At 32.3% G+C, this 25,739-nt stretch overlaps 1 protein-coding gene across 2 annotated transcripts in view; it reads left to right on the top strand.

Annotated features, from left to right (window-relative positions):
• Positions 1–21,178, top strand: part of LOC148613510 (hsp90 co-chaperone Cdc37-like) — a 37,703-nt gene extending 16,525 nt beyond the window's left edge. Inside the window, exons 7-11 of one of the 2 annotated variants that reach the window (XM_088586832.1) lie at positions 13,804–13,962; positions 16,846–16,961; positions 18,554–18,674; positions 19,729–19,797; positions 20,295–21,178. In XM_088586832.1, coding sequence (XP_088442958.1) covers positions 13,804–13,962; positions 16,846–16,961; positions 18,554–18,674; positions 19,729–19,797; positions 20,295–20,585 — 756 coding nt within the window. In that variant the 3' untranslated portion in view covers positions 20,586–21,178. The remainder of the gene's footprint in view (positions 1–13,803; positions 13,963–16,845; positions 16,962–18,553; positions 18,675–19,728; positions 19,798–20,294) is intronic. The other variant, XM_088586833.1, reaches the window with a different exon arrangement.
• Positions 21,179–25,739: the final 4,561 nt, after the last annotated feature.

Consider the following 25,739-nt stretch of genomic DNA (forward strand, 5'->3'; position numbering starts at 1 on the left):
TTTTGTGAAGAATTTCTACAATCATCGTATCATTAGCATAATGAATTTGAAAGCTTTATTTTCCAAGCTTCGTAATGATATGCAACTTCAAGATGTCATTTGTCCTGGGAATTCACAGTGAAACTTTGAAAATTACTTTTTTAACATGTAAAGTAATGGAAACATTAGAAGTGCTTAGTGAGACCATAAGCTTAATTATGGCATATTTCAAAGAAATGCATAATTTGAGGAAAATTGCCTCTCCTGGTCATTATTTCCATTTTCTTATAAAATCAGTGCAGTGATATTGGTAATCTGGCTATGTCCAAAGAGCTGCAATGTGCGAGGTATTTAAAAAACAACATAGCAACAAGATTTTTATCGTAAAAGTTACTCATAACTTGACGTCATCCTTGAAATACCTAATGTCACTGCTTGGGACATTCAAAGTACTGAAATTGTCATACAGCACAGACCAAGAATCACACAGTGATGAAATAGGCATGCTATTAATTGTTGAAATCCGTCCTTTTTCACAATGATTAATGATATTAACTACTACAATTTCTTGAATTATCATAGATATCAAATGGTATGACAAGTTACCTAAAATTGTCATTTTAAGTAATTTAGGGAAAATATCACTGAGGGGCATGATATAAAAATGGCCATTTCTTTGTTGTCCCATGTCTGATTTTGATTGTTTTGGTCGTATTAGACTTGCAATACCACAAGCTTTCATAAAATATGAAAAAAGAAAAACATAAAAATCATAAAATGTTTTTAGAACAAAGATGCCAGCCCTGTAACTCTGCCCTTTTGAAGTATTGATTAAATATTTCAAATGGGTACATTTAGGAATGTATTTTATAAGGTGGGAAAACGTTTGAAATGATACCTTAAATGGCAAACCAAGATTCCTTTAGATATTATATTAAAATTGAAATATGAAGTGATCTTTATTAGACAGTATGGCAAAACCAATAACATTGCCAGTTTTATAACTCCTTAACCTTTTAGAGTTAAAAAAAATATACATTTTCTTTAATTCCTTACAAGACTTTAAGCTTTCTGTTTTCATTTGTTGCTTTGTTCAGCATACGACTCTATCCAGCATTGAACTACGTTTAGCATATAAGTTTGTCCCTTTGTGCAGAAGTATAAATGTCTGTGTGACATTAATTTGCAACTGTAGTTGACTCAAGCTGTGCCTGGCAATGCCCTTTCATCAATATAAGTTATCATAATTTGATACTTGGTAACCGTATTGAATATTAACATGATTTAAGCCGTAATGATTAATTATAAAAAAAATATTTCAATGCCTTACCCTACTATCATTAAAACATTAAAAAAAATTACATGGTGAACTTTCCTGAAAATTTGTTTATTGATTTGCACACGAATAGTCCATATAATATCAGTTTTATACGAAAATTGAATTTTGATTTTTTTGCAAAATGGAGTTTTTTATTTAACTGAAAATGACCCCCCTTTTTAGCTCACCTGGCTGAAGGCCATGTTAGCTATTGCCATCACTTGGCGTTCGTCGTCGTCGTCAGTCTTCGTTGTTAACATTTTTCAAAACTCTTCTCCTCTGAAACTGCTTGACCAATTGGAACCAAACTTGATATGAATGTTTCTTAGGGTATCATGCATAGAACTGATGTGGGGATTTTTGAATCATCGAAAAACATGGCTGCTGTTACTAAAAATAGAACATAGGGGTCACACAGCAGATTTTTGCATATATCTCCAAAACTTAGGTTTAGCAAAATTCTGACACAGATGAAAGTTTTCAGCATGATGAGATCTATCTCTGGTCAAATTTTGGTTTTAAAATGTTGGATCACGTTGGAGATGTTGCCCTTTTTCAACGATTTTTGCTATTTTATTGTTATTTCTTTGAAAAATCTTCTGCTCTGACACTACTGGACCAATTGAAACCAAACTAGGTATGAATGTTCCTTGGGGTATCCGGCATATAATTGGTGTGGGGATTTTTGAATCATGGAAAAACATGGCCGCTGTTACTAAAAATAGAACATAGGGGTCACACAGCAGATTTTTGTATATATCTCCAAAACTGTTAGGTTTAGCAAAATTCTGACACGGATGAAAGTGTTCAGCATGATGAGATCTATCTCTGGTCAAATTTTGGTTTTAAAATGTTGGATTGTGTTGGAGATATTGCCCTTTTTCAACGATTTTTGCTATTTTTAATGTTATTTCTTTCAAATTCTTCTCCTCTGACATTATTTGATCTATTGAAACCAAACTTGGCACAAATGTTTCTTGGTGTACCCTGCAGAGAACTGGTGTGGGGATTTTTGATCCATCAAAAAACATGGCAGCCATTACTAAAAATAGAACATAAGGGTCAGACAGTAGGTTTAGCCAAATTCTTTCAATACTTGAAATGATCCATTTATTAGGACTACAAAAGTCTTCTGGGAAAAAAGTTGTCAGATGGCTCCTTGTAAGAGTTATTGCCCTTGAAAGGGGAAAAACAAATTTTTTTTTTATCAACAGTTTTCAGTCAATATCTTGAAAACTATGATAGATTATAAGAAACTTTCAATTGTTGAAAAGATCTTATGACAAATCCTACCAAAGACTTCTTGACTAAAATTGTTGGATAACTTCTTGTTAAATTTATTGCCTTTGAAAGACAAAATTCAGCTGAATACAGGTGAGCGATTCAGGCTCCTGGGAGCCTCTTGTTTTTTGTTTTTTTTTGCAGTCACATAATGGTATCAATGCTATTGTTGTTGTCCATAGACACCTCCATGTCCACTCAAGAACTTGATTATTACTGTATAGATCTTTATGAAATTATACCACAATGTGCCATTAGGAATTAGGGGCTAAAAAAAAAAGGACCAAAAACCATTATTTACTAATATTATCCAGACAATGACTTGACCTCAAGTGAATAGATCTCTTTGATATTGAATTAGGTGCCAGACTTAGATAGGTTTTTGGGGTTAAAAAAGGGACACAGATAAGTGCATTTTTTATGATCAGACAGTAGCTTGATTAAATGTGAATGGATCTGTTTTAAATTTTACCACATTGTGTCATTCCACAAAAAGAGAGTTGATTTTTGGTATTGTGACTTGTACTGTTAAAGATTGAGGGCCTTAAAGGAGCTAAAAACCAAACATTTTTTTTTATTTTAGACAATGACTTAAGGAATATTGATTGGATCTCTTTGAAATTGAAACATTAAGTGCTGTACCACCAAAGGATGGCCAGGAATAATTTGGGATTTGGGGAGGGGGTAGTTACTTTATGTTCTTTGTTGTGTATGTCTGTTTTCCATGTCTGGTCTTTGTCCCTGGATTACATTCTTTTGATTACCGCTATAACCTTGGTTCCCTTGATTACTCTTTCAACCATTTTAGAATGAGGGGCCTATAAATGGGCCAGAAACAAGAATTTTTCTGATATTCTGACAATTATTTCAGATCTTCTAGAAATAATATTGCAAGAGGCCATATAGTAACAGGAAGAGAAGGATTAATTTTGAGCTATGTTACAGTTAAACCTGTACTAGGGACCAACTACAACCTCTTGTCTTAGTAACCTGTTTAATCCCTCCTTAGGAATTTACCCTGTATTTTATCTCTATATAATGACAACCTGTACAACCTGACTAACAACCATCAAAAACCATTCCCTCCAAATGAAAATCCCTGTATAGAGCGACTTCATCGGTGCTTAGACAAAACCTGATGTTGACTGTTTTCGATCTTGTTCAAAACAAAATTTAGTATGAAATGGGATTTATGGCAGCCAATGAAACAATTCTTTAGATTAGCAAATCGAAAAATTGAGGTAGAAATAATCTTCATTCATGAATGAAAACTGTTTACATAATTGTCAAGGAAAATCTTCTTCAAAAAATGGCTTCTTCGAAGAGAGAAGCATTGGATCTTAACCAAAAAAGTGGTAGCTACATTGTATTAAACTTGGACAGCCAGAAGTCTGCATACAAAGTTACCATAATTTTGGCATAGAAAACACACTGATTCAAAATTTACTGTATGAAGACAAAAACTCTAGGTCTTAGACAGTTTATTAAACAACTATGAGAACAAAGTGCCTTGATCTCAGATATACTCTACTTAAGGCAATTTATCTGTTTTTACATGTTACGGTTTATCTCGAATGCAAAAACATAGCATTTTGGTGTTGTTAGATACTGTCAAGACTAGATTAAGTGAAGAACTCCATATTTATTTTGAGTTATTTGTGATTTTGTATGCCGACGATACAGCTATTTATCAGAATCAAAAGAAGGCATGCAAAGATCTTTAAATATTTTTGAGTCCTACTGTGATAAATGGAGGCTTGAAGTAAACGCTTCTAAAACGAAGGTTACTGTTTTCAGTAAAAGAAAGTGTAAGGATGATTTTTTATTTACTTTATATGCCGAAAATTTAGAATGTGTTGATACTTTTTCATATTTAGGTGTTATATTCAAGTATAATGGTTCTTTCATAGAAACTAGAAAGAAAATGATAAATCAGTCACAAAAAGTTTTACACTTTATTTATAGATGTATACGAAATGAAAATATTCCAAATAGACTTACAATTAAAAATGTTTGATTCAATTATTTAACCTATTTTATTATATGTTTGCGAAGTCTGGGGCTATGAAAATTTGAAATTGATTGAACATGTACATTTAATATATTGTAAGTGAATATTGAAAGTACGAGATACTACTCCAAATTTTTTTGTGTATGGAAAATTGGGAAGATTTCCACTAGAAAATCATGTAAAAATGAGAATGGCATCTTATTGGAGCAAACCTATGTCTAATGAATCTAAATTAAGCAGTAGTCTTTGTAAACTTATGTTAAATCTTAATGATCAGTATTCTTTCAAATGGGTTAATTGTATAAAATCCTTATTTAACAATACTGGTGTTGGGTATATTCTTTTTTTAATCAATCAGATTCTTACTAAAAGAAGATGTATTCAACAGAACTATCCGACTGTCTTTATGCAATAAGTTCGTACAATGAATACAGAGAAGTGACAGTAATTTATAATGGTGAAAAAGAGGACTCCGTAATATCCAGTATTCACCCTGGAGCAGAAATCGGTGACATTGCATCCCCAGATCTGTCAACAGAACAACAAAGATGTGATGATTTCAAAGACATCATCAAATACAAGCAGGCAGGACAAGTACCAGAGGATGCAACTAAAGCAAGGACTATTGTAGCAGAATCTTACAACTATGAGATAGAAGATGGAATTCTAGTACACTTCTACTCAAGGCGATTTTAAAGAATTCCAAGAAACGGAAGACTGGTAAAACAAGTTGCAATACCTAAAGGTTCTGGATTGAAATACTTCAGTCATACCATGACTGTTTTGCTGGTGGTGGACATCAGGGATTTGATAGGACCTATTCAGCTCTTAGAAACAAGTATTTTTGGCCAACCATGTATCATGACATTCATGCATATGTTGAGACATGTGAAGTCTATACGCAAATCAAAGGACCAGTAAATGCAAGAGTACCATCCTTAAAACCTCAACCAACACATGACATTTTTCAGCGATGGCACATAGACATCCTCAGTGGCTTACCAACAACAAAAGATAAGTACAAACATTTATTGCTAGTAGTAGACAGTTATACAAAATGGTGCGAGGCATTTCCACTTTGAACACAAGAATCCACAGAAGTAGCAGATATACTCTACAGAAAAATCATTACACGCTATGGGGCACCTTGTTGTTTAATATACGATCATGGCAAAACTTTTGTTTCAAATCTAATGAAGGCATTATACGAATTATTCAACATAAAGCAGTATTTGACAAGTTCCTATCATCCTCAAACAAATGGTTCAATGGAGGGCATGAACTCAGTTATTCTTCAAGCATTCCATGCCTACACATAAGACAAACAGGAAGACTGGATAAACTATTTACCAGGAATATTGATGGCATATCGGGCAACTCCAGCAACTCAATCAACGGATTACTCCCCATTTTTTCTCATGTTCAGCCATGAGATGACATTGATGGTTATTACTGCACTGGTGCCAAAGGATCATTTATCACAGGAATGTAAATCTTTTTGGCCAGAATTCTTCAAAACTTAGAGGCAAAGTGTTCAATTGCAGCAAAGAACATTGAACCTGCACAACAACAGTATAAACAGAAGTATGACAGGAAAGCAAAAGTTCCTGATTATAGACTATTTCGAAAAGTTTGGCTATATTGTGCTAAAGTTCCAGTAGGAAAAGCACCAAAATTACACCGAAAGTGGATTGGACCATATAGAATTGTCAGTATGGACCACATCATACATACAAGGTACGCAACTGTGCTACAAATAAAGAAATCTCTAGTAAATGCAATGCGACTCAAGCCATATTTTGATCCAAGTAATAGACCAACCAACATTCCAGAAAGATATGGGAATGACCAGAACGAACATGATCCAGAGGAAATAGGAGATAATATAGACAACAACAAACAAGAGGTAGACAACCAACAACAGCAAAGTGATAATCAACAACAACAAAATGCTGATCAGCAACAACAACAAAATGCTGATCAACAACAACAACAAGATGATGCTGATCAAGAACAAGAACAAAACAACCAGGTACCAAATTGAAACATTACAGTGCAAGAAAATAGGCAAAAATGGAAGGACTGTGAAGAAGGCAATTGTAAACATTTTGAAGTCAATGAAATAGAGAAAGTAATTAAATCTGCTAAATATCATAGACAAATTTTGTACAAGATCAAATTTACAGGCAAAAATCAAGAAACATCATGGCATTTTCAGCGTAAGATCCCAGAAGTACTCTGCCGAGAGTATCATTCAAAATACACAGCGAGTGGAAGAAGAAAAAAGCGCAAGCTTCAGAAGCACAAGTTTTTTAACACAGTTAGCACAGTAGAAAATAGAAACAAAACATCTAGTTCTTCACAAACTTGGGCGGACAAAGTTAGTATTCAGACTCAGACCATGGACAATATTGATAACTCAACTGAGAAACTCATTTCAATCAGATTAATCAAAAGGAAAGCATACTTTCTTATACAACATCATGGAACATGTAAATGGCAACCAATGACATCAGCCCACGATCATGCCTGCACATACATCATGCAAACTGGAGAAGTTTTTAAAATTTGCACTAAGGAACAGAAGAAGGAGTTAAATAAATTCAAGAAGGAACATGGCAATGAGAAGCCATTCATAAAACTTGGTGGAATCTGTGGTAAGGTATTTGAGGTCAGATTTGAGAATGGAAAGAAAGAATGGGTATCATACAATTTAGTGCCTAATGGAGCAATGAACTCTTTGATCAATGAACTGTTACAACAATATGAAACAGAAATTGAACTACCATGGTAGTATATTTAGTTCGGAAATACAGGTCCTCCAATGTATTAATTGTTTCAAGTATCAGTCTCAAATTATTTTATACTGTAAATGTATATCATAATATAGTCGCATTAGTTTTCCATGGAAATCATTTTAATGCATTATTGTAAGGTCTCCTCAGTACTCAATGTACATGTATACATCAGGTGTGCACACCACACAAACAAGGTGATGGTCATTGTCAGAATTTTTTTATCTTTATGTATATACTGCTTATAGCCTTATGGGTACACAAAAAACAAAAAATTAAGTAAAACTGTTTCACTGCATATTTGCACAATATGTTTGGATTTGTAGTAAACATGAGATATGGCCTCCTGACCCATATTTTATGTTAACTGCAGTTCTTTAGTGAGCCTCAGGAACTCAATTAAGAACATTAAATTTTGACCTTTTTGTTTAGTGACATTACTTTTCTGTATATGGTTATATTCACAATTATCAGGAATTCATATTCCAATTCTTTGTACATAATTATATTTACATTGTTTCATTGTACAGTTTTAGTTGTTATATTGATTGTGATATACATATTATTGTTATTCATGTTTGTGGACAAACATTTTTGAGAGGGAGGATAATATGTCATAGGTGCAAAACTCATTGCACAAATTTTTAACATTTTTGTAGAAATTTTATGAATCAATTTTCGTTCCTCTTGTCTATATTATTTTTGTAAGCAATTAAGGAATTAGACCTGAGATTAATATGTCAAATGTCACAGATGGATTAATGTTACTCTCTTTTAATTATTATTGTTCAATTGCTTAATTAGAGTGACAAATGTTTTTCATCTTTCATTTAATTAATATCTCATAATTAGCTTTTGGCATATTTAAAACAAATGTTAATATTGCTCAAATACATACCTGTCTTGAGCAATTGTCAGTTTTGGACCATAATAGACTGAAGAAAGTAAACGAATATAATGATAGGGTAAAATATAGAATAGAGTTAGAAACAGCAACAGTGAAGTTAACAACAGCACAGAAGGAATACAGTAGAACCTACAGAGTCGTCTAGTTCTAGTCACTCCGAATCATCCATAACCAGCTATCCGCAAACGTTTCTGATGCATCTGACTTTCATGGAACAGATTCCAGTACTCGCCATATCAGAACTTAACCTTCTGGACTTTATCAAATTCATTCAGATTTGGATTTAGTGAATTTGGACATTGTTAAATTTGAAAGTTAATATTACAGAACAAGAAACTGTGACAATCTTAATAGTGCATTTTATATTTTGGTTACATTTGGCTATTGTTATTATTAAATTGTTGAAACTTTATTTGTAGTTACTTTGCCACATATCAGTAAAAGAGTCTTAACCTACACACATATCCTGAGTCACTGGAGCCAAGCATACAGAGTTAATTTCCCTAACCTCATGCTCAATTGGCTTTTGGTGACATATTGTCTTTTGTTATTGTGAATACTATATTATTATTTTGTTAAGTTGAATGTATTATTTTATGTGTATATATGACAATTCTCCCATGTTACATATTCATTATGTCTGAGTTATCTTATTAAAATTTTGAAAAAATCTTGAAATCTTACAGCATGATAGAACTGCAATGCATTGAACTTGGGACAAGTGTGGGCACAAAATTTGTTTTTGACAAGCTTTAACAAAGGAACTTATTCGAAAAAGATTTAGGTGATATTTTTGAAGTTTTTACGCATTGTTCCTAAGGACATGGTAGAGGGCCAGATAGTTTTGGGAGGTGTTTGCCCCACCATATTTGGAAATAAAGGGCTAAAAGGGAGAAAAAGGATGTTATCATTAGAATTGATAGGAAAAGTTTATTGTTGAGGGGGTTAATTTATTGCAAGAGGGGGTTGAAATATTGCAGCAGGGGGTTAAAATATCATAACAGGGGTGGGGGGGAGGTAATTTTATCACAGCAAGGGGGTTAAAATATTATAACAGGGGGGTTAGTTTATTGCAGCCAGAGTGTTAAAATATTGTAACAGGGGTGGGGGGTTAATTTATTGCAGTAGGGTGTTAAAAGATCACAGTAGTGGGTTAATTTATAGAAGCTAGGAGTTAAAATATATGACTGGTTTTCTTAAAAGACCTGTGCTTTCTATTGGTATAACTGAATTAACAGTGGTATTACAATGTATTATCTGTTTTTCTTACATGTTACAGATTATCTCAAATGCAAATACATGGCTTTGCTAAGTGCAGTATGATTGAACTTGCAACATGTTGATCTTGGGACAAGTGTGGGCACAAAATTTGTTTTTGACACTCTTTAACAAAGGAACTTATTTGAAAGAGATTTAGGTGATATTTTTTAAGTTTTTACACATAGTTCCTAAGGACCTTGGGAGGTTTTTACCCCACCATTTTTTTTTAATAAAGGTCTAAAAGGGAGAAAATGGGTATTATTATTAGGTGATAGGAATAGTTTATTGTTGATTGATTTTTATGATTCAGATGTCAATCAGTTACTTTTGAAATTCTGTTGAAAAAAAAATTTTCAGGGTAGGCTCATCATTAACTGTTTTGGAGTCAAAGAGGTACAAAATTGGGCAACACCTCCAAAAAAATCTTGTTTTTAAATTTTTTGTTCAATTTCCGAAATTTTTTTATTAGATTCCTGATAAAAGTTCCTGCCTGCACTTTTTTAATTTTGGATATTTCTTATATTTTCCAAACTATAAAGGTCATCCCAAAAAATCAACTTTTTAATTTCATTCAGATTTTGATTTTTTTGTATTGATTCCTCATTATAATCCCTGCTTGCATATTTCAATCAGATTTCAGATATGTCTTACATTGTTCAAATAAGGGTAAGGGCCAAAGGCGACCATGCCCCCAATAAAAAAACATTTAAAAAATTTTGATCAGATTTCAAAGAAAATTAAATTTCATATTCCTCTGGATATTCCGATATCAGGTATCTCTTAAATTTTTATAAATTTTAAGGGATCAACGGGACCATGCCCCAAAAAAACAACTTTTCAGCTCACCTCTAAGGATTTTTGCAAATAACTCAAAAACAGTTGGGTTTAGGTAAAATCTGGCAGTGGATAAAATTGTTCTGTATGATGGGAAGGACCTATGCCAATATTTTCAGAAAAATCTGTAGATGGATGTTTGAGTTATGGGTTGTGGAAAGATTTTTTTTTTTCTGAATTTTACATTTCCAACTTTGAAAATCTTATCTTATAAAACTACTGGATGGATTGAAACAAAACTTAGCATGAATTTTCCATACTACATCTTTAACAATCTTACAAAAACATGGCTGTGGTACATGTACTAAATGGTAAAATAGCAGAATTATGTGAACAACTCAAAAACAGCTGGGTTTAGCTCAAGTCTTGCAGGGAGTAGAATAGTTCTGCATGATGGGATGGACCTATGTCAAGTAAGTGGTGCACAACTGGTCCCATGGGAATTCGAACAACTTGAACGAAAATATTGTCTAACAGGAATTCAAGTGTCAAAAGAAGTAGTTTTCATGTTTTTTGTTACTGAAAAATCATCTATAAGTATTGGAACAAATACATTCAGATCCAGATTTATTAAATGACCATTTCATAAGATATGTGAATTTTTGTTTTATGAGATTATGTGGGAGTGTAGTGTATAATGATAAAAAATAAAAACTTGTTTATGACAAAGGACAACAGACGACGACAATGGACTCCAATTGATGGCAATAGCTGTCAAGGCCTTTTAGGCCAGGAAAGCTAAAAATGTCAACTTCTAAGTGAGGGGTTAAAGATTTTTTTTTTTTTTCAACTTTCTACGCATTTTATTTCTAACATCTATTTGCATTTTGTGTTTACACAGTTAACGTGGGTATAAGTGAACAGTTCACAAGTAATTAGTGCCAAAAGATGTCATACCACAACAGTAAAGCTGGCATTGATTCTGAGTGTTGTGATTTGAACAATTTGGAAGTTAGGGGCCAAAAAGGGTCTAGAACAGTTTTTTTTTTTATCTGGTGTCCTCACAATGACTTCAGACAAAGTTCTAAGTTCTGCTAAAATGTGTGGATGCCAATGAAATTGTACAAAAGGATTCATACCACAAAAGGACAGCTATGGTTGATGCTAGGGTCATGAATTAAACCATTTGAAATAGAAAACAAAAATGGGCCAGCAATGAGCATTATCCTGGTGTTCCCAATGTCTTGCATAAAAATTAATAGATTTCTATGATATTGAACTACAAGTTTCCAAATAACAGCCTTAATATTAATTTTGTAGGGTTATTTCTCTTATCCTTGACAATAATGTTCAAAAGAGCTAAAAGTAGTTAAAAACTTCATACAGAGAGCAATATTTAAGTACAGGTCTGCCTAAAAACCAGGCAAGGGTTTATAATAAGTGATTCATGTCTGTCTTGATCCCAAATATTTTTATTGGAAATCCTTTAGCCCCATGGAAGCTATTTTTGGAAATATAAGTGCGATTAAAAGTAGTCCAATGGAGATATTAAAATTTAAGATTTGGTGATGTTCTACTACGGAAATCACAAGGAAAATTTGCTGCCCGAATTTTTATGCTATAACCAATTAAATATATTTCAAGATATATAGCAGATCCCAAATATTTTTAATGGAAATCCTTCAGTAAGCCTCAAAGAAACTGTATTATAACTTGAAAAGGCAAATGAAAGTTGCTCAATGGATGATTCAATACTTAGATATTTCAACTCCCTAGGTGAGATAAATTAACCCCCCCCCCCCGTTCAGTTAATTTAACCCTGTGCTGCAACATTTTAACCCCCTGATGCGATATATTAACCCCTGTTATGATATTTTAATCCCCCTGGTGCGATAAATTAACCATTAATTCTACTGCTGTAATAAATTAACTCTGTTATGATATTTTAACCCCCTTGTTATGATAATTTAACCCCCTGCCATGATGAATTAACCCCTGTATCCATATTTGAAACTCCAGCTGCGATATTTTAACCCCCTTTTGTAATAAATTAACCCTACTGCTGCGATATTTTTACACCCCCCCCCTGGTGCAATAAATTAACCCCCAGCTATGATATTTTAACCCCCCCCCCCCCCGATGTGATAAATTAAGCCCCCTGTTATGATAATTAATTCAACCCCCCCTGGCATGATACATTAACCCCCCTGTTTCAATATTTGAACCCCCTGCTATGGTATTTTAATCCCCCTGCTGCAATATTTTAACCCCCTGATGCGTTAAATTAAACCCTACTGCAGTTATTTTTGCAAGAAATTAAGCCCATGTTATAATTTAACCCTCTGCTGCAATATTTTAACCCCCTGATGTGATAAATTGAGCCCCTGTTTTGATATTTCAACCCCCTGCTGCAATATTTTAACTCAACTGCTGCAAAATTTTAACGCTCCTTGTGCGATAAATTAACCCCCTGTTGTGATATTTTAACCCCTTCTTTGATATTTTAATCCCTCGGCTGCGATAAATTAACACCCTTGCTGCGATATATAACCTCCCTGCTACATTTTAACCCCCTGATGCTATAAATGGACCCCCTGTTACGATATTTTAACACCCCACCCCACCCCCCACCCCCGATGCGATAACTTAACCCCGTTCTTCCTGTATTTTAATCACCCCTGCTGTGATATTTTAACCCCCTGATGCAATAAATCAAACCTGGAGTCAATATTTCCTGGGGGTCAAAATATCATATGACACCAGGTGGATAACTAAGGTGCTCTGTATTGATTAAATGATTCTTGTGACAATAGTATGGTGAGGTCAAGAGTCCAGCTTTAGAAAGCTTATTATAAAGACTTTTTTTTACCGGGTGAGCGATTCAGGCTCTCTAGGGTCTCTAGTTTTATTTTTGGCTAATTTGGGTAAAAGGGAATGAATCTCTTTGAAATTGTACCAAAAGTGCCATACGATCAAAGGAAGGTTTAGATTGATTTTGGAGATTTTGACTTCAACCATTTAGGAATAAGAGGCCAAAAAGTGACTGATTCAATTCTGGTAAAATTCTTATCCTGTGCCAAATATCTTATCATAATCAAAATTCAAAGCTGTATCAAGTTTAAATGATGTGTCCATACTTGCCCCATTTCATCAGGGATCAATCTGCGGTCATATTAAGCTATGCTTTGTGAAGTATTTTATTACTGTATATTTATTTACAATTTTGCTGATTTGCACTTTGTTTTTTACCTCTTTAAATCAGGTTGGAACAGTACACCTCATTGTAGCTTATTGTAATCACTATGATATTTTCTGTTTAGATACTAAAACTCATTGTATACACAAACCTGTCTTGGTGACCACCTGAAACATTTCACTCAAGACAGGTTCGACTGCATATTTCAGTATGTTGATGTGACTTTTTAATGCCTAGAGATTCAATGTAATGCAAACTTTTCAATAAGTCAATGTATTGCAGCAAGAATTTGTAAAGAAATACAAGGACAAGATAAAGAAGTTTGGAATGTTACAACAGTATAGGGATAGTCAGCAATACCTAACAGATAACCAAGACTTAGTATGTGAAGAATCTGCTAATTATCTTGTCATCTGGTGTATAGATCTGGAAATGGAAGAGGTATGTACTGTGAAAACTGTGAAAATGCTGAATTAACTTAGAACCTGACCATAGCACAACAGCGAACAAACTGGACACCTGGTTATACAGTAAATTGGGATATTTTGGCGTCTGCATATTTTGGTGGTTTTTTGTCAAAATAAACACGTTTAATTTTGGTGGTTTCAGATTAATCAGTGTTTTATTTCGGTGTTTTTTATGACAGAAAACAAAAACAAAACAAACAAAAATACTTCAGGCAGGTAATGTAACACTGTTGGAAACTTATGAATGGAAAAAAATGATCTGCCATGAGTGTAAAACGGTTTATTTTCCAAACAGGCAGTGAATTATTCTGTTGAAGGAAATCAGTAAAATAAGTGTTTGAAAATTTTATTAGCTAGGATAATAAAATAGTTCCTAAATGAAAAAGGACATGTTAAAATAAAAAAAAAGACATTGAATTATTCTTTTGACAGAAATCAGTAAAATATATCAAACAATTCATAAGCTAAGACAATAAAATAGTTCCTGAAATGAAAATGGACATGCTAAAATAAAAAAATAACCAAGATACTAAATGTTCAATGTCAGAATTGCAAAATGGCTTGTGTTTGCCCTAGATTACCTGAAAGCGAATCCAAGAATAGTTTTTAACAGATTTCACAAAGCTGGCATTGCTGATTGGTCATGAGTTTGACAATTAATATATTCATGAAGTGTTAATTCTGACATTGAACATTCAGTATCTTAGTAATTTTTTTTTTTTATTTTAGCATGTCCATTTTCATTTCAGGAAATATCCAATGTGTCATTAACATCAAGTGCATACAGAGTGATGATTTTGTCTATATATTCATAGGATGTGGAAGTGTTGCCCTAAAGATTCTCTGTATGGATAATATGCCATGGCCAGTCAACTGGAAAATTATTTTTTTTAGGGCATTGATCTGTCTTTCCCTGATATATAACTGTGTTTGGAGGATGTCACCACTGAAGATCCAGCCATTACACCTAAAAATTAAATACCAATTTTAAGTTTTATGGGTAGCTGAACACACCACCAAAACATACATGTACATTTACCATACTAGTAACATTAATTAACAAATAAATTGTTACAAAGGCTTTGTGAATGAATTTGTTTATTGAACATTTTCGGTAATTAGTTAGATCATGTTCTTAAAATGTCAATGTGGTAGATCCTAGGACTAAATTGAAAATCACTTATGAAATCTACCATAACTATAGATTTAAAGGTCATATTGTGTTTGTTTTTTTTTTCTAATGTTGTATAGACTGAATTCATCTTGTTATTTTTTTTTACTCTTAGATACATAACCAGTTACAAAAAATTGAAAAGATTACCTGTGATTTCATGTTTATTGTCTAAACCAATTATTTTGAGCTTTTCATTGCCCTTTTCTGCCATTGTCCACTGGTATTTGGTACTAAATGTATGCCTGTATAATCCCAATTTATAATGAGCCAAGGTGGTATATTATGTTTGTCAACTAGTGTTTTTATGTCCTTCAAATATTTTGCCTTTTTTTCACCAAAATCTTTCATTTTTTGTTTAGCAGTGCTATTTCCCATTCTTTTTACTTCATTCTTTTCTTGATCAAAAGTGCCCAGTTGCCTGTAATGTCTATGCCTCCCCAATTTTTGCATTACGAAGCTCTGTCTTCAGATAACACAACACCTTTAGCAAGAGCCTTTACAATTCTAGTGTTTATATTCCCCCCTTTTCTTCCTAGTTCACTGATAAATAGTTTGAACTTTATTATTCAAGGCACTTCCGAGTAAAAGTGGTTTTATTGCTTTAACTCTGCAACTTAACACTCAGGATCACTTTCTAGACATTTTGAAATTTCTGTCTAAAGTCACTTTCAAATTAAGCTATCCTTGAAATGTACAATTGTTTTGGGGTTAGAATTTTGTGATAGAAACCATCTAATTTGGCTTTGTCGGCTGGTGATAGAGTTTGATAACTTCCACACTTTTTGAATTTGGACTAGATACATATACTTCTTCCAGTTCTTCATTTCAAATATCTGCTACAGGTTTTTCAACATTGGTAGATTCAATTAATAAATCCTGTTGTCTAGGCTTAAAGAACTTCAGTAATTACTTCAACATTTTTTCAAATAGCTACCAGACCAGAAGTCTTCTTAATTTGAAATTGACCACATGACCTGATATCAACTCCTATAACTTTCAAAACTACGGAAGGAAACTTAAATAATTGAACTGTAAAAATGTTATTATAAACTTAAATATGTTGACCTTTCAATTGTAACAAGATAATTAGGTAATTAGGTTGAGAACAAAAATTACAGGTTTAAGTCCTGTGGTATTCACAATGTTATTTTCATACATCTATATATTTGGTTGTATTACATTTATTACTTACTAATAGAAGATGATATGGTTTGGTGTGTTTTATTTTGGCACTTTTAAAAGAAGTGCCAAATAAACCAAAATAAAGCAACCACTAAATTAACCCAATTAATGGTACTGGACACCAATTTAACTTACCATAAAAACATCTTAGAACATTGAACCAATGTTTCAGGGTCATATTATGAAATAAAAAGATGATACCAGATAGTGATATATCCTTGTTTATAGTCAAATAATCCAAATTGTGATTTTTTATTTTTTTACCATTCTCTATCAAAAGAGTCATAGTCTTATGTTGTGTTATTATTTGTAAGTCAAATTTATCATGTGTAAGTGATGTGGGAATCACACGTAAATCATAATTTATTCATGATTCTTGTCTTGTGAGCATGAAATATTTTAGGAAGCTGTAATAATTCTTATATTGTGTTCATGTTACTTTGTATAATTATGTATAGTTAATTTAGCATTTTTATACATATCTTATTTTTTCTATTTAAGAAACATGACCTAATGAACCACGTAGCCCATCAGCTGATAGTTTTAAATTTTATCCTGGAACTTGCCAAATCTATGGACATCAATCCCAAAGCATGCGTCTCCCCTTTCTTTAGCAGGTAATATTGTTTGAGCAGTGGATTAGTTTATTTGCAGAGGTATTTACATTTTATACCTCTACTCAGTAGAGCTGAGGTTTATATGCAGTCACCTTGTCTGTCCATCTGTCTATTACACTTTCCTGTAACAGATTTCTCAGCTTTTATTTGAAGGAATGCTTAAATATTGGCAACATTGTTTTTGCATGATGACTTTTATTATTGTATTTCCCCATTTCGGGCTCTTTGCTTTACCATTTGACCAAGTATTTTTAGGTGCTGCGTAATGGAAATTTTTGTAACAGATTTTTCAGCTTCTATTCTAGGGAATGCATTGATTTTTTATGTGTATTGCTTTTGCATTTGGTTTGTAGCATGTCTCACCTATCCAGCTTACTGACTTATGTACTTCCCATTTATCATACAACTTTGGTAATGATACATATTTAGTTCATTAGTGCCAAAAATTGACAGAAATGGTTTAGTGGGGGGACAACATAGTGTGCATATCTTGTTATTGATAATTGTACTGATTTTCTCTTCAAGTTAAACATTAAATAGTAAGCTTCATTTAACAAATTTCAAGATAATTATTGCGGGATAATTAATGTTTTTGATAACAATTACAAAATGTAGAGGTTTTTGCTAAAATATATGTGTTTGAAGCAAAATGTAATACATGTATATTTATATCCCCAATACAAAAAAGCCATTTTGTCTGACTGTTTGTCATTATACATGTCCATATTACCTGTAAATGGAACTTAATCTAATGCTTTAAAAGATATAAATGACATTTTATTAGTAGATTAGTAGGTAAGGTATTATATGTACAAGTACATAAAGACTATTATTGGTGCATATTTTCAACGGGAGATAAAGAAAATACAAAAAAATAGTTAGAGCTACGTTTCGCAGCTACCACTCTTGTATAAATTTAAAGTATGGCAAGCCAAAGGGGACAAAAATGATTATTTTCTAATGTTGAAAAATGATTTTTTTAATATTACAAATTCATTTTCTATTATTATTAGATTTATTATATCACAAAACAATTTTTTAATATCAAAATATCATTTTTTAATATTAAAAATTCAGTTGAATTTCTAATATTAAAAAAAAAGATTTTTTAATATTAGAAATTGAATTTCTAATATTAGGAAATGGACTTGTTGAATTCAATTACGATTTTTTAATATTAGAAAATATTAAAAAATGTGACTGATTTTGCAATATTGCAAAGTGATTTTCTAATATTACAAATTCATTTTCTAATATTACATATTCAGTTTGTAATATTACAAAATGTGTGATATTTTATAATATTACTAAATCAGGAATTTATAATATTAGAAATTGAATTTTTAATATTACAAATTGAGTTACTAATATTAAAAAAAATGATTTCGTAATATTACAAATTCATTTTCTAATATTACAAAATATTGATTTTTGTTCACTTTGGCTTGCCATAAAAAAGTGTCTTTTACACCTTATTTAACATGCTTAAGAGACTATTTTGCAGTCCAATTCATTTTCCAAAATGAAGATAGAAAATGGAAAAAAAAAAAGAAATTATATAGGTAAAATTATTATCTTTTTGTTTGTTTTAGAATTCAGATGGGAGAGAAACAGTATATGGAAGCCTTTAATAGTGAATTAGAGTCGTTTAAAGAAAGAATACGAGCCAGAGCCAAAGAAAAATTAGATAAAGCCATTCAAGAATATGAAGAGGTATTGTTTTAAGAATTTTTTCTTAAATGCTCAATGATCAAATGGAATAAGTTTTTGATTGGTATCTATAATTGATGTCAGGTAACATCTTTTTTTCTAATATAATGGGCTTACTAAATATAATTTCTTGGTACCTCTTTATTAAGTTATACCAAAGGCTTTACAATTGTTAGTCACTTAGTCATTGTTTTTCAAAGCACACAATATTAAAGGGATAGAATGAGAACTACTTGGCTCATAGAATAATGTGTCAGAGTGGGGTAAAATGTCTTCCTGTGAGCTGTTGCTGCTGTGAGCTAGAACAATGAAGATCTTGCTCAGGGTGTCAGACTAGTAGGGACTGTTGGATTGGCCAAAAATATTTTCCTGAAATACATGAAATATCTCTCATAGGATGTTTTACCACAATAAAATGTAAAATTTTTAGTGTTGTGCTACATTTAATGAAAAACATTTGATTTTTTAATTGGTGAATATTGAATTTTATCTTAGAATTTTGAATAATTATATAGATGGCAGTGATTTACCGAATGTTCCCAGTGTACAAACTTTCGATAATTCACTGTGAAATACAGACATGATTTTTTTCCGCTTTTCGTGGAATTCCACTATTTTAAATCCGGATTTTACCGTTATGATTCATTTTTTACTGTATATTTACCGGTACTTCCGATTTTGCCAATTTTCACTTGTTTGTAGACCTCATAAAATCATCTCTGCAAATAAATTCGGTAATTATACACTTGCACTTTCTCCCGCTAAAATGTCACAACACAAATATCAATAAGCTGTTCACAAAATTTTAAATTTATGTGAAAAATAGCAACAAATTATGGATGAAATCTGTTTATTAAATGGGATAATCAATTGGTTATTGTGAAAAACAAAAATATAATAACTTGTGCCAAGAATGCAGTAAGATTTAATTTGTGCATGTTAAATCTAGGCATTCTTTGGTATTCATGATCATATTTTGGTTATTCATACATTCCAATTAATTATCCTATTATTCACTGCTCTCTGTATGTTAATATTGGTATTTTAACCTTTGAAGGAGGAAAGAAAGAAGAGACTTGGGCCTGGAGGTTTGGACCCAGTTGAAGTCTTTGAATCTTTACCACAGGTAAATAAATAGAATAACAAAAACAACTTTGTCTGTGTTTTCAGAGTTCTGCATATGAAGTCATTTTAGCTTTTATATGATTTTATAATTTAGTTGGAATGATTATATCTGTTCTTTGAAGTGGAAGTTAAAGAGTAAGGGAAGTCTTTATACTTGGACTGGGAAGGAAGTGTTAACTAATTACCCATATCTGTCTGTCTGTCCATCACACTTTTTTAACAGTTTTCCTTGCAAGTTAATGTTGCAATCACTTGGTATTTTGACCCAAACTTTATATAAGGGTTTCATATGGTAGGATTTTATTTTGGGTATGTGTAACAAGGACTTCCTATTTGCTAATTCTGTTATATTTTATCCATAATACACTAATTTGAAATGTCATGGTTTGACAAAGACAGTTGTCTCACAGATATTTTGTTACTTTTTTTATTACAGATTTTCCATGCTACTACTTACTTACAACTGCTAATACTTTTAAAATCTTATTTAATTTTCAGGTATTACAAGACTGTTTTGAAAAGAAAGACATAGCTTTGTTACAAAAGGTTGTCGCAGAAATGCCACAAGAAGAAGCATCCTATCATATTAAGAGATGTGTTGATTCAGGCCTGTGGGTTCCAGGAGGTGGGGAAAATGCTGCAGGGAAGGGGCATAATGTTGATGGGGAAGGAAGTGACGATGATGCTGTCTATGAGGACTGTGATGATGGAACAGGAAGTGAACAAACAAAAGACAAAACAGAAAAAACAGAAAAACCAAAACAAGTTACAACTGATGAAGTTGACTGATTGATTCGTATTGATTTTTTTTTTTAAATAAATTTATCTATCAGATCACACAGAATGAAATAATGGTGTAAAATGTTTTAAAAATGCATTCAAACATCCACCAGTTTTAGTGCTTTGAAACCAGTTAAAGCTATAGAGTAATGCCTGTAACAAAAGAATGCTTATAAAATCTGTTCAAGTTTTCCCTGTCAGTATATGTTTAAATAATACTTGTAAGAAAGTTTTCATATTGAGGCAATTCTGTACAGTAACTAGAATCACAAGGTTATGCTACATTCATGTCCTTAATTTATCCATGTGTGGGCCGATAGACGAAAGTATATCTGCTCTTTCAGATCATCAAGAAAACTGCAAAAAGAAGAGAACGATTACCTTAAAGTATAAAAGAACTTAAATATTTTTTACATTTCACAAATAGCATAATTTACAGGTATTTAGATGTAAAATTGTTTGTTAGTATCTTATTTGTATTTTTGTGTTAAATGAGGTTTATACACACAAATTGAGATCTTTTGAAGATGCCATTATTGTTTTAATGTTCATGAATTGTATTTATTGTATTATGCCTATGAATTAAAATGTTAATATATGAACTTTTTGTTATTTTGTTCATCCTATAAAGAAAGTATTCAAAAAATCATGTTGAAAGATAATTGTTGAAAAATATTTCTATTAAACATAAAGATGTACAATTTGAGTACAAACTAAATCTGCAAAGGTGGCCATGAAAGTATTCTTTTGAAACCTGTCCTTATTCTCTTTATACCAACACCCAGAATAATAATATAATGGTTTAAGCCATCCCCTCACAAGCAACAGGGATATTGAAATTATCATATAAACATTAATCCAACTCCTTTGATCACACTTTTCTTTGGTTTATTGTAGTGGCATATTTAATATTTGGTATGAATCATTATAGTGAATGGTAGCACGTCAGTACTATTTGAATTGGTAAGCAATCTCTTGTTTTATGAGAATTTTCTATATATTATATACCATTTTTAATTAAGGCCCTCTTACAAAAAGTGTAGGTCACCCTCTAGTGATCACTCTGTCAGTCCTTCCATCTGTTACAAACTCGTTTCTTTTTTTTACGGCGACAAAGTCTTGTCGAGCTGTAACTTTTTAGCTCTCTGCTAACTGTAGGCCATGTGAGCTATTGCCTTCACTTTGTGTCCATCATTGTCGTCGTCATCATTAACAATTTTTCAAACATCTCAGAAACTACTGGATGGATTTGGATGAAACTTATCATGATTTAATTGGTGAATATTGAATTTTATCTTAGAATTTTGAATAATTATATAGATAGCAATGATTTACCGAATGTTCCCAGTGTACAAACTTTCGATAATTCACTGTGAAATACAGACATGATTTTTTTTCCGGCTTTTTGTGGAATTCCACTATTTTAAATTCGGATTTTACCGTTATGATTCATTTTTTTACTGTATATTTACCGGTACTTCCGATTTTGCCAATTTTCACTTGTTTGTAGACCTCATAAAATCATCTCGGCAAATAAATTCGGTAATTATACACTCGCACTTTCTCCCGCTAAAATGTCACAACACAAATATCAATACGCTGTTCACAAAATTTTAAATTTATGTGAAAAATAGCAACAAATTATGGATGAAATCTGTTTATTAAATGGGATAATCAATTGGTTATTGTGAAAAACAAAAATATAATAACTTGCGCCAAGAACGCAGTAAGATTTAATTTGTGCATGTTAAATCTAGGCATTCTTTGGCATTCATGATCATATTTTGGTTATTCATACATTCCAATTAATTATCCTATTATTCACTGCTCTCTGTATGTTAATATTGGTATTTTAACCTTTGAAGGAGGAAAGAAAGAAGAGACTTGGGCCTGGAGGTTTGGACCCAGTTGAAGTCTTTGAATCTTTACCACAGGTAAATAAATAGAATAACAAAAACAACTTTGTCTGTGTTTTCAGAGTTCTGCATATGAAGTCATTTTAGCTTTTATATGATTTTATAATTTAGTTGGAATGATTATATCTGTTCTTTGAAGTGGAAGTTAAAGAGTAAGGGAAGTCTTTATACTTGGACTGGGAAGGAAGTGTTAACTAATTACCCATATCTGTCTGTCTGTCCATCACACTTTTTTAACAGTTTTCCTTGTAAGTTAATGTTGCAATCACTTGGTATTTTGACCCAAACTTTATATAAGGGTTTCATATGGTAGGATTTTATTTTGGATATGTGTAACAAGGACTTCCTATTTGCTAATTCTGTTATATTTTATCCATAATACACTAATTTGAAATGTCATGGTTTGACAAAGACAGTTGTCTCACAGATATTTTGTTACTTATTTTATTACAGATTTTCCATGCTACTACTTACTTACAACTGCTAATACTTTTAAAATCTTATTTAATTTTCAGGTATTACAAGACTGATATACCAACACCCAGAATAATATAATGGTTTTAAGCCATCCCCTCACAAGCAACAGGGATATTGACATTATCGTATAAACATTCATCCATCTCCTTTGATCACACTTTGCTTTGGTTTATTGTAGTGGTATATTTAATATTTGGTATGAATCATTATAGTGAATGGTATCACGTCAGTACTATTTGAATTGGTAAGCAATCTCTTGTTTTATGAGAATTTGCTGCTATTCTATACATTATATACCATTTTTCATTAGGGCCCTCTTACAAAAAGTGTAGGTCACCCTCTAGTGATCACTCTGTCAGTCCTTCCATCTGTTACAAACTCGTTTCTTTTTTTTACGGCGACAAAGTCTTGTCGAGCTGTAACTTTTTAGCTCTCTGCTAACTGTAGGCCATGTGAGCTATTGCCTTCACTTTGTGTCCATCATTGTCGTCGTCATCATTAACAATTTTTCAAACATCTCAGAAACTACTGGATGGATTTGGATGAAACTTATCATGATTGTTCCTTGGAGAATCCTGCACAAAATGACTATTTTGATTTTTGATTTCTGAAAAAAAAGACATGGCTGCCATTACTAAAAATAAAACATAGTGGTCAGACAGTAGTTTTTCGCATCAATTATCTCCAAAACTGTTAAGCCGAATTCTTTCAATTAATGAAATGATTCTTATTATAAGGCCTACAAAAGTCAGACGACTCAGAACTGATTTGGGGACTTTTGATTCGTAAATAAGCATGACTGCCGTTACTAAAAATAGAACACAGGAGTCAAACAGTAGTTCTCCTCATATATCTCACAAACCGTTATGTTTAGCAAAAGGATAAACGTGTTCAGAATGATGAGATTTATCAATCTGTGGTAATTTTTTCATATAAATTTGTAAAGCCGTGTTGGAGTTATTGTCCTCAGGTGTGATTTAAAGGAAGAATGGTATCCGGAACGTTTTAGTCCCCTGCCGTATTAGGTTCTCTCCTCAGCATCAATTTGCTGATTTTCAAAATACCTTATTTCGCACGAACTTTTGGAACTAAAATTGTGAAAGAATGAATCGAAAAGAGTCTTATTATTTTTACCCTTTTTCCACCTACTCCATGCATGCTTTCATCCTGTGTTAGTGTCTGAGTGACTGATATTTTATAAAACAGTAATTGGCTGTTAGTTTTGGAAAGGCACCCTTTTTGTTTTAATCAGTTGAGCCATGTTGGAGTTATTGCCCTTTTTCGATGTTTTAAAATTTTTTCCTCTAGAGCTATTTGATCAATTTGAATCAAACTTGGCATGTATGTTCCTTTGAGTATTCTGCATAGAACTGATGTGGGGATTTTTGATACGTCAAACAACATGGCCGCCGTTACTACAAATATAATATAGGGTCAGACCGAAGTTTTTTGCATATACCTTTAAAACCGTTAGGTTTAGCGAAATTCTTAATTGCGGAAAAGATCCTTGTTATAAGGCCTACAAAAGTCTGAATTGGATCAAAGTTGTCAGACAACACCTTGTAAGAGTAATTGCGCTTAAAAGGGTTATAAATGATTTTTTTCTGTTTTCAGCAAATATCTTGAAATCTATGAATAGATAGAAAGAATCTTTCAATTGCTGAAATAATCCTTATAATAAAGCTTGCAAAAGTGTGCGGAGATCAAAGATGTGGGACGACTCCTTGTTAGCGTAATTGCCCTTGAAAGGCGAAAAGTGGTGTTTTTATTAATTTTCAGCCAATATCTTGAAAACTATTGATAAAAAGAAACTTTCAATGGATGAAATGATCCTTAATGATATATCCTACCAAAGTATTCTTGAGTCAAAATTGTCGGACAATTTCTTGTTATTGCCCTTGAAGGGCTATAATTTAATCAGGTGAGCGATTCAGGATCTTGGGAGCCTCTTATTAGACTTTTTTTTATTTGTTTGTTCGTTTTTTTTGTTTTTTTTTGCTATCCTATGCTCAGAAAATACTGCACAGAATTCAATGGAAGAAGGTATGATTGTTTCTTTGGGTTCCCTGCACAAAATGACCGTTTCGATTTTTGTTCCCTGAAAAGACATGGTCCTGTTACTAAAATATATCATAGGAGACAGAATGCAGTTTTTGCAATAGCTAAAAAAAACCCGTAGAATTGAGTAAAATTCTGATATGAAGTACTATTGTTTACCATCAAAAGACGAACATATACCGAAGTTTCCAAAATGATTGGTCTCCCATGGTAGGAGTTACTGCCCCCGAAACATATTTTTGTCGTTTTTCATGTGTACAAACTTCGAAAATCTTCTCTGAGAACCATGCGACAAAATTTAATGAAAGTTGGCATAATTGTGTTGGGGATATCCTGCACTAACTCATCATTTAAAACTTTTCATCTGTCAAAAAACATGACTGTCGTTACTAGAAATAGAACATAGGGGTCAAAATACTATATTTACCTTATCTATAAAAGAATAATGAAATGTACTTATAAGATATACATGATATTCTGAGTTGACTGTTAGTATATTGACATTTTTTATTAGGCGGCCATTTTGCGACCATTTTCAAAAGTTGCTCGGGTTCCAATGATATTTGTATTTTTAGGAAACATTGTGATTGAAATTGAATGGTGAGGACGAAATTTTGTTCTCGGCGGCCATTTTCCCGTTAATTTTTATACTTGCTTTTATTTCAACAATATTTGGTTTATACAGTAAACATGGTTCCCTGAGTTGAGTGGT

Source organism: Perna viridis, chromosome 6 (assembly GCF_037379345.1).
Source record: "Perna viridis isolate PV_CMFRI_1.1 ecotype Kerala chromosome 6, ASM3737934v1, whole genome shotgun sequence".
Classification (NCBI taxonomy): Eukaryota; Metazoa; Mollusca; class Bivalvia; order Mytilida; family Mytilidae; genus Perna; species Perna viridis.